The sequence below is a fragment of the Solanum tuberosum genome, unplaced genomic scaffold (genome assembly GCF_000226075.1).
Source record: "Solanum tuberosum cultivar DM 1-3 516 R44 unplaced genomic scaffold, SolTub_3.0 scf00102, whole genome shotgun sequence".
Classification (NCBI taxonomy): Eukaryota; Viridiplantae; Streptophyta; class Magnoliopsida; order Solanales; family Solanaceae; genus Solanum; species Solanum tuberosum.
This window is the reverse complement of record NW_006239028.1, coordinates 765,484-776,324: the sequence shown is the minus strand read 5'-3', so window position 1 is coordinate 776,324 and position 10,841 is coordinate 765,484. Positions and strand designations below refer to the sequence as shown.

Below are 10,841 nucleotides of genomic sequence, written 5' to 3'. Positions count from 1 at the left end.
AGGCTGAGTTTTGCCTTTTCTAAGAGAACAAACGGAATAATGAAAAAATTTAAAGAAAACGCCAACACCTGGGCTCGAACCTGGAACGCTGAGGCAACTTTGCACAACCTTAACCGCTGGGCTGTCAACCTTTATTGTGTCAAGGTTGTGCAACAGTTAGTATATATCCAAAAAAATTGATATTTAGTATATATATCCGTAAAAATTTTCCGACGAAGGTTGTTCATCTGACCACCCTTGCCATGTCATAGCTCCGCCCCTGATAATAACATACTGAGTGTAGTCCTACAAGTGGGGTCTGGGGAGGGTAGTGTGTAGGCAGCTTTACCCCTAGTCCCCTACCTTGTGGAGGTAGAGATGCAGTTTCCGAAGGACCGAGGTCCAACTATAACTGCATATAAGAGTAGTATTATGTGGTGGTTTTTTAGGTGTTTGGGATGTAGGCAAGTGAGAATTGCTTCCAGGGAGGGTATTGTGTACACAACCTTACCCCTACCTACCTTGTGAAGGTAGAGAGGCAGTTTCTGAAGGACTGAGGTCCAAGTAACAGCATATAGGAGTGGTATTAAGTGATTGTTTTTTATGTTTTTGGGATTTAGGCAAGTGAGAATTGCTTGTGCCAGGGTTCTTGAATGTTGTTGTGTTTATTAGTATTGTCTAAGAGTGTATATATGTGATATTGTTACTTGGATGGGATTTCTTGTCTATGAGGTCTAGTATCTGTATTCCTAATTGAAATTTGAGGAACATGGATGGCATACTGCAACTAATTATAAAAGAAGAATTTGTTCGTGCTTGGTTCATAAGAAAGAAATAGATTTGATCGTGAGAGTTTGTTGAAGACATAATGAAATATATAAAAGTGTGTTGTCCTGATGGACCTTTAGATGAGATGATCACACAATTCAATATTTGTGTAGGCTATGTGTACTCCTAGTTGTTTAGATGCTATTGTGGTGTCAATCTGAAAGCTAGTTTTAGAAATTTGGTTTCCAAATTTGTTGGTATAAGATTATTTTGGACTTATGCAGTTCCCATACTAGTATTGGCAGGGTATTTTTTTTTCTAATGTGAAAAATAAATGACCAAAGTAACTCAATATTTCCTCATAATTTTTGAAATCCTTGGCCATTTTATTGTTTGACTGGTTTCTAGCTTTTTTTCTTTTGGGTTTAACCATCTAATGTCTGATACTCATAGCCCGACTAGTTTAGATTCGTGTTGCATAGGACCATTAAATGGGGAAGCACTCCCTACCTAGGGGTTCCCCTCCTGAGGCTCGAACCTATGACCTCTAGTTAAAGGCCGGGTATCCCATCCATTTCACCACACCTTTGATGTTAGACTTTTTACTGTGATTTCTTAGCTTTTCTTTTACCAATGTAAGATATCAAAGAAGAGAACCTTGCATTATATGTGAAAAAGGAATTGAATCTTTTACAGGCATGGGTGATGTGTAGACTAGAATGGATTGTTTTTTGATAGCAAATGCTTCCTCTGAATATGAAATAGCTTTACTGAACTGAGCAATGTAAAATATTCTCCATTGCTAGATGACACTATTACTCTTTGCGGAATAAGATAGTTTTTTTGTTTGGTTGTAATTCTTGCAGATACTTGTAAAAAATATGAATAATTGTATTTTCTACATTTATAGCATGTGATTTCGATTAGTTTTTCTTTTATGTCATTGATTTTTGGTTTTGTAGTAGATGCTATACTTAAAGAACATACTTCATAGTCTAATGTATGGAAACGCGACTGTCTGCACTACACGTGATTTTGTTATTCTACCGGATAGTATGAATTTCTCCTTTTTGTTTTCCTCGAGTAGTTTACTGATGATTATAAGACATGCAAAATATGTTAACAAAAAGGAGTAGAAGTAAACCTTAAAAAAGGAGTAGAGGAAGTGTGCAAAAATTCAAAGTGCTTATTTCAAACTAAACTGTCATTTTGAAATATAGATGTTTTATATGGATTCTTCATTAATCATTATCATCAATATACATGTTTGAATGGTTGTGACATGGGTATGGTTAGTTCGTGTAGATTCTTCAGATACCATCAAAATTAGTGAAAAGTCTATATGAACACATACAAGATACTTATGCACATCATAGGCAATAATAAATCTTTGAATTAGCTATAAACTAAACCAATACCATTACGGTCAGAATACAAATAAATAATTGAAAGTCATAATTGTAAGTGATACAACTTAAAGTACTGGCAAAAAGAATTGAGATACAACTTAAAGTACAGGCAAAAAGAATTGAGATACAACTTAAGGTAAAATTCGAACTTCTATAGGATTTTTCCTGATAACGGTGATTTTCCGGCCATTTTGAGCCACCTGTTACGTGCTAAATCCACCAGTATAGTTATCTGGTAACTGTCTACCAAAGCTTAGACTAATGGGAAGAAGTCACCTAACATTCTTTGTCTTTGCTAGGATTTGATCCCAGAAATCCCATGAAAACAACTTCATTGACAGTACCCTGGGTGTTTTTAACTTCTATTGTATTATGTTATTTAAAGAAAAGGAGTATAGCAGATATTTGATATGGGCAAAAAAGAATCTCACATGAAGTCATTTCTCCAAAAGGTAGTGAATGTGATGAAAGAAAAGAAATTTGGCAAACCAAAAAGTTTTCAGCTTAGGGAGAAATTTAGGGAACCAAAAAACCTGAGGATGTGGTTTACATTATTGGCTACTAGGCTTATGAATCATAACTGTGGTTCGCATGCCATTAGCAATGGTATCACATCATTGTTGTCCTTGAAACGTTCTATGTTCTTGTTTCTTACAATAGATAATATTTTTGGGTGCAAACACAGTGCAGTTTTAATGATGGGGTGATTGAAGCATGTATAGCAGGATGATAAAAACGTGAGGACTGAATTAAGAGGAAGATAAAATACAGTTATCCCTGCTTGAACGCCCTTGCATAGCTTTCTGATATGATGCTTAAGTTTGTAAGCGGCCTTTATCCTATTCATTTCTTTAGAATATGCTCAGGTATGCGTGTTAGTTCTGGCAGTGCTTTTGTTGGCACTGTTCAGCTGCAGGTTCATGGCCTTTTAGTGCCTGATTTGTAATTAACATCTTGTACACTTCTCAATGTCAAGGACGTGATCCACTCTGGACAAAATATTAATCCTACTCCCTTCTTATTACAAAGCCGTCAATTTGTTCTGTACTCTATTGATATTTGCATGCAAAACCCTTTTTCTGAGATGAATAACATTGCCACGTGAGAGGTAATCTCTGAGCAATTTCATCTCTTGTGAGGAAAGAAAATAGTTCTTTTCTAACTATTCGGCATAAGGTGTTTGTTTTTTTTTGAACTTGGTAACTTTGTATTATATCACAAAACAGTACATGGGTCGTACTGTAACCTTATATACAAGAGTACTCCTGATTTCACTTCTCTACGTCTAAATTGAGTCTAACACATCAATAATAGAGACAGTGTCATTAGAGTATAACTGATTACACCAAAAGACTAAAAGTAAAATGCAGTTTAGTTTAACTTTCTGCACATTGTTCTCTATGCTCTCAAAACATCTTGAATTCCTTTCTTTCCAAACAGCCCACCAGATAGCCCCCGGGATAATTCTCCATCTACCTCTATCCTTGGCATCGGGATAATTCTCCATCTACCTCTATCCTTGGCATCGGGATAATTCTCCATCTACCTCTATCCTTGGCATGTACACCTGCTTCCTCCCAGCATAGTAATGCCTCAGCCACCTTCCTGGGCATTGTCCAGGAGATGCCTTTGAGGCTTAGGAATATTCTCCACAGATGATGGGTGTACTTGCTAGCCCACCAGATATGGTTAACAGTCTCAGATGTTTCACCACATAGGAAGCACCTAGAACACAGGGTTCTCCCCCTCTTCATAACATTGTCCTGTGTAAGGACTGCTTCCTTAGCCATTGACCAGACAAAAAAGGAGACTTTGTGAGGGATTCTGCTCTTCCATATTTGCTTCCAAGGCCAACTTGAGCACTGTTGATCTGTCTGATCCATCAACTTGTAGGATTTGTTGACTTTGAACACTCCCTTGTCATCTCCTGTCCACCATAATTTATCCTCACCTGGCTGTAGTCCCGTGAAAGTGTTCACAGTGTTTAAGAATTCAGCAACTCTCACTATTTCCCAATCATTAAGGTTTCTTCTGAAAATGAAATTCCATCCTTGTGGTGACCAAAGATCTGCTATAGTACTTTGTTGAAACATGATTAGGTTGTAGATGTCTGGAAAGAGATCTTCAATGTTGCCTTTCTCCTGCCAAATGTCCTTCCAAAATCTGGTCTTATTCCCATCCATTACTTTTGCCTTTGAGTTACTTTTAACTTCATTCCACAAGCTTCTGATGGACCTCCAGAGGCTAACACCATAAGGAGTGGTTACATCTTTAGTTATCCAGTTGTCCTCTTCTTCATATTTAGCTCCAATTACTTTCCTCCATAGCATCTGGTTGTTGTTTGCATACTTCCACAACCACTTCATACTAAGAGCCTTGCTTTGCAATTTCAAATTCTTTATTCCTAGACCTCCATTTTCCTTGCTTGTCATGACTTCTTCCCATTTAACCAAATGAAAACTTTTCTTTTCTTTGTTGCCTTGCCACAAAAAATTCCTCCTGATACGATCCAACCTCTTAATGACCCCTGGTGGGATAGGAAACAGGGACATCATATAGGTTGGCAAAGCATCAAGTACTGAGTTAATAAGGGTCAGTCTACCCCCCTTTGATAAGTACTGAGACTTCCACTTGGCCAATTTCTTCTCACACTTCTCAATCACACTATTCCATGTCTATGGACTTGGATTTGGCCCCCAAAGGCATTCCCAAGTATATAGTAGGCAGAACTCCTATTTCACCACCCAGAATTGATGCTAAACAACTCATGTTGTTTACTTCATTTATAGGATACATCATACTCTTCCTCCAGTTGATATGCAAACCAGAAATACCTTCAAATAAGACCAGAATCACTCTTAGATACTTCAGTTGTTCTTCCTCAGCATCGCAGAAAATCAAGGTATCATCTGCATATTGCAAGTGTGTGACTTCTAGTCTCTCAGTACCTTCTCTGGCCACATCAAAACCCCTTATCCATCCTCTCAAGTTAGCAGCTTTTATCATGTTGTTTAAACCCTCCATAGTGATCAGGAATAAAAAAGGTGACAAGGGATCCCCTTGTCTGAGACCCCTTTGGGTTTGAAAGAAACCTGCAGGGTTACCATTGATGAGTACTGAGAATCTTTCAACCATTTCTGCCCAAAACCTATCAGGTTCAACATCTTCATTAAGTATTTCCAGTTAACATGGTCATAAGCTTTCTCTATATCCAACTTACAAAGGACACCTGGCTTCTTTTGGTTATTTCTGGAGTCAACTGCTTCATTTGCAATCAAAACTGCATCCATTATTTGTCTCCCTTTAACAAAAGCCATTTGTTGTGAGTCTACCAACTTGTCCACCACCCTTTTCAGCCTCTCAGTAAGAACTTTGGAGATAAGTTTGTAGATGCTACCAATTAGACTAATTGGCCTGAAGTCCCGCAACTCCTTGGCACCTTTCTTTTTGGGTATAAGAGCTATAAAAGTTGCATTGAAACTCTTCTCAAAAACTTCATGTTCATAGAAGTTTTGAAAGGTGTCCATGATGTCTTGCTTTACCACATCCCAACATTTAATAAAAAACCCCATAGTAAAACCATCTGGACCTGCTGCTTTGTCAACAGCACATAACTTCAGACATCTCAGCACTTCACTTTCCTCAAAGTTGCTTTGTAGAGCTTGATTATCTTCTTCTGTTAGGACAGGACATTGCACATTTATGTACTCAGGTCTCCACTGAGATGATTCCTGGCATAAGGTGTTTTTTTAAGTCTGATATATTTACCAGACTTCCCTACTTAGCCCTTAAAGATAGCAGCAGCAGAAAGATGGAGTACACCTCATCCTTCTGAGCTTTTTTCTTTTTCTTTTTCTGTCTTATGGTTTCTTCGGCTTTTGTTTTTCTTTTTTAATTCTTGTGCAGATCATGTTAGATCATCTCATGTTCCGGAAGTTGTGGATTTATTTCTCTGTTTAGGAAAAATAGTTAGAAATACTAATTGAATGAAGTACTTAGGTTAGTCTTTTGAACCCATTTAAGTTGCATCTTGGTACTACTGTACGTGTTTTGTGATCTTTTGCTTGATGTGTGTTAAGATCTGAATTGAAAAGGTCATGGTGGGAGCGCTGCTCCTAAAAATGGGCCCTGCAATGCGCAGCTCTAAATTAGTTGGGCTCCAATGCGAGTACCAGACACGGGTGGAAAACCAATGAAAAAAGATTTGATTGCATCATTGATATAAAGTTTAACTTTGTGAATAAAACGGGTCACATATTACTGGTAAACTACAGTGTTCATTAGTTTTAATGATCAGTAAATTTAATATTCATCATCAGTGTTTTAAAAGGCAGGGGCGTGAGGCGAGGCGCTTTACTTAGTTTAGGGTGAGGTGTAAGCCTCGAGACGTGGGGCGTAAGCCTTAAGGATCTTTAAATTTTTAATTTATAATATCATATAATAATAGAATAATGCAAAATTATAAAAATACATCAAAGTTTGAAATAATTGCGAACATGATTAATGAAACTCACAGAAAATAAAACTTCTAACATGATTATACAAGTATAAGTAATCTAATATCTTAACTTTTTAATAATAAAATAATCATTATTTCTAAAAATATCTTTTTTTATCATATTATATAATTCACCCCCTAAAAGAAAATAATAAATAAAACTTACTAGTATTATAATAAAAACATGACTCAATGATGAATAAAAATAAAATTACTTTCAAATAGCTAAATAAAATATGATAACTTTGAGATTTAGGACAAAACCATGAAGACTAATGATAAGTGAAAAAGTAAAATTTCGTTACATATTTTTAAAAGAAATGTTACGTAATGTATAATCACCTTCACAATGTTATCAAATAGTAAAGATGTGATACTACAACTTGTTATTTGAGTTGTTCTCAATTTTCTTATTTCTATAGATTAAAAAAATTATGAAGTATCATTCATTTATTCAAGAATTATGAGGGTCAACAATGTTAAATAAAGATTTTAACGCATAATTTGTCTAAGATCTTTTAGGCGAGCCCCGAGCGTTGGGCGTACTTAGGGCGTAAGTCTTATAGAACTAAGTCTCACATTTGAGTCTCAAGGAATTTTGCTAGAGTCCCGCCCCAGGGCGAGTCCCAACAGAGTCTTTTAAAACTCTGTTCATCATATTCAAAGCTCAATCGCATATACAGATTTTGCTGTTACTAATAGTTTTCCTTCCCTCTTGGTTTCGCGTCCCTCCCCCACATTATTAACGATCTGTGCTGATGGTAAATGATGTAGTTGCTTGTATGCAACTTATTGCTACTGTTATATAGAAAGGGAATGTATTGGGATGCATCCTTGTTCCTTTATGTTGTTGTACCACTGCTTCAGTTTTTTCTTCTTCATACCAGGTATCGTGCCATTACGAGTGCTTATTATCGGGGAGCTGTCGGTGCTTTGCTCGTATATGATGTTACTCGACATGTTACCTTTGAAAACGTCAACAGGTGGTTGAAGGAATTGAGAGACCATACTGACCCTAACATTGTGGTCATGCTCCTAGGCAACAAATCAGATCTCCGACATCTCGTGGCTGTTTCAACTGATGAGGCTAAATCTTTGGCAGAGAGGGAAGCCCTATACTTCATGGAAACTTCTGCATTGGAAGCAACCAACGTTGAAAATGCGTTTACTGAAGCTCTCACACAGATATATCGAATTGTCAGTAAGAAAGCAGTTGAGGCAGGCGATGAAGGTGCTACTTCATCTGCACCACCTAAAGGACAGACAATTAACATCAAAGATGAAGGGTCTGCTTGGAAAAAGTTTGGGTGCTGTTCGAGCTAGGGCTCGAGGAAACTACGTAAGACAATAGCTCAAGCTTTATATATCAGTTGTAAATTGTCATTAAATCAATGATTTCCTCTCCTGTTTTCTCTCTTTGGGATATAAGATTTATGCTATAGCCATGAGAATACGCGAAGTAGCGTTCTCATGAAAAATTCCGAAGGAGGAGCAGGTACTGCTAGTTTCTAATTGCAGAATGTCTAAACAAGGTTTTAGTTTTATGTGTTCTGGTTGATGGCTTGAAAAACTGGAGAAACTATCGAGATCTTTGCAATAACCTGTTACCGATATCTTCTTTTGTGTCGAATTTACGTCTTAATTATTTTTCCCTTTGCAAGTGTATTTCCTGAGTAGCAATGTTTGCTGTTCATGATATGTGCAAGATCAAAATTTGATAATCTGCAGGTGCAACATATTTTGTGTAGTTTGAGAAATTAAAATAAAACATGTTAGGGTGTGCCCAGAGTTAATGAAGTGGATGGAGATAAAAATATTAGTAGATCTCTTTTATATGTCCCAGCTTTGGTCGATAGAGTTATTCAGTAGCTGTGTTAGTGGAAGGTAGCTTATGTTTGGTGGAATAATTGAGGTGCGTATAAATTGGTGAAATAATTGATGTGTAACCAAGTTTATCCAAATACTATTATGATTAACCAAAATAATTCAGAATTAACCACAAATGAACAATGAATTTTAAATATTCTGTAGCACATACATGAAGAAGATAAAAAAAAGAAAAAAGAAGGGGGGATTTTCAATTGAACACCTCAATTTTTAATAAAATATTTCAATTACGCTTTTCGTTCAAATTTTGATATTTTTTTTCATCTGTTTTCATTCATCTATTAGGTAGTTAAGTTAATATACAACATTTCATTTAGCTATATTCATTTGTCTTAATTAGTCGTAAAACCTCAAACATTTTCTACTTGAAGTTGATGTGTATTTCCAATAAAAAAATAATGACATTTTATATGATTAACTCAACTATCTAATAAGCTAATAAAAACAAGCATAAACTGTTTTTTCAAAATTTGAATCGAAAATATCTATTTGAAACACTTTATTAAGAATTAAAGTGTCCAATTGGACCACAGAGTATTCACCCGAAGGATAAAAGGTTGTAATAGAGATTGTAGCCGCGACATGTTATTTGGGATTAAAGTTTAATAAGCGGTTATGTATTACACATAGGGATGACAATGGTGCGAGGCGGGGGTGGGGTCAGTGGCGGAGCCAGAATTTTCAATAAGGGGGTTCAAAAATAGACACACGAAGTAGCCGAAGGTGGTTCGACATCTACTATATATACCTAAAAAATTATTTTAACCATGTAAAAATAATATAATTTTTCGTCAAAGGGGGCTCGGTTCCTTAAAGATATGGTGGCTCCGCCACTAGGTGGAGCGGGTTGAGCTTAACCCACATAATTTTTAATCCGCCCCGCATAACAACTTTTTTCATTTTTCAACCCGCCCCGCATAACTTTTTTTAAGATTTTCTTTTTCTAGTTAAGTTTGATAATAAAAATAAATTCATAAAAAGAATTCATTTTTTCATTAAGTTGTATTAATTTAATAGGATAGTGACTTAAACTTTTATTTTTTAGAGGTCAAATGGAAACATGCAAGAAATTGTATTATTTTTTATTGAACCATTTTCATTTACTATCTTGAATATTTTAGTAGTTTTAAAGAAATTATTTTAATAAATAATGCTCTATCACTCTTATAGCATGTAAGAAGTTAAAATTAAGTTTGAACCCACGTGAAATCATATATACTCGCAACCTGCCCCGCCCCACATTAATTTTTAAAAAAATCCACTTCAACCCACCTCGCACAACCTCAAACCCGCCCCGCATAGCCTTAAACCCACCCTGCCTCGCATCTGCCCCGCCAATTGCCATCCCTAATTATACATGTTTGCCATATGTTGAATAGAGTTGTTTTTTCTTTTTAAATATTTGTTTTTATCAAAGAGAAAAAATGAAAATAGTTCAATAAGTCCCGTCAGAGAAGGGAACAAAAAAAATAATAGTAAGTGGACAATCATTTCTTGTAAAGCCGCCAGGCACCAACTGCCATTCTAGACCCAAATATCTTTCCACATTTGTAAAGCAATAAGTAGTAGGGCTCCAAAATGTGAATAGGAAGTGGTGTTAGCTTTTTTTATCACGATTCGATAATTTTCACTAAAATAATTTAAAAAATTAAATTCATAATCTTCAGATTTGATAATTTTGACTAAAATAATAAAAAATTTAAATTCATAATCTTCAAATTTTGACTACGATTTTATTAACTTTACCAAAAGGAGCTCAATGCTTGAAGTAAAAAACAAATCAAAGTATATTTTCTTTCTCTTTTTTTGTTTTTTTAATCTACCAGATCTTTACATAAAAATAAAATAAAATAAAAGGTCACGAAGAACGTGGAACCCAAAAAAAAAAAAACGTAAGTCAGGAAGGTAATTAAAAAATAAAATAAAAATTCGTTTGGCAATTTCAGTGAAAAATTGACAAATGATTTGTTATCCTGTACCGCCGCAGCAGGGAGTTTCCACACTGTACCGCCGGAAAACGACTGAACATTCCGGCAATTCACCGAGATCACCGAACAACGACTGATCCTCCTCCCGAATCGGCAACATTAACGCCACGTCACTATCGTTCCACGTGGATCCCACCATTGACGACGACGTGCTCTCCATCAATGTAGTAGTTGTTCCCATATCGGAAAACCAACCTAACTCACCGGCGAGCTCTGAAAATCCATTATCGTGTTGATAAGCAAATAGATCTGGTTCTTCCGGAGATGATTTGTCTAGTACGGTAGAGTCCGTGGCTACAGCCGCCGGTGCAT

The 10,841-nt window shown here is 36.1% G+C and overlaps 2 protein-coding genes across 3 annotated transcripts in view; one reads left to right on the top strand and one right to left on the bottom strand.

Annotated features, from left to right (window-relative positions):
* LOC102579756 (ras-related protein YPT3) overlaps positions 1–8,284 on the top strand; it is a 10,901-nt gene extending 2,617 nt beyond the window's left edge. Inside the window, exon 2 of the mRNA XM_006348832.2 lies at positions 7,542–8,284. Coding sequence (XP_006348894.1) covers positions 7,542–7,977 — 436 coding nt within the window. The 3' untranslated portion in view covers positions 7,978–8,284. The remainder of the gene's footprint in view (positions 1–7,541) is intronic.
* Positions 8,285–10,249: 1,965 nt separating this feature from the next.
* LOC102579216 (probable WRKY transcription factor 65) overlaps positions 10,250–10,841 on the bottom strand; it is a 4,256-nt gene continuing 3,664 nt past the window's right edge. For both annotated transcript variants that reach the window (XM_006348831.2, XM_006348830.2), the window contains exon 4: positions 10,250–10,835. In XM_006348831.2, the coding sequence (XP_006348893.1) occupies positions 10,510–10,835 (326 nt within the window). In that variant the 3' untranslated portion in view covers positions 10,250–10,509. The remainder of the gene's footprint in view (positions 10,836–10,841) is intronic.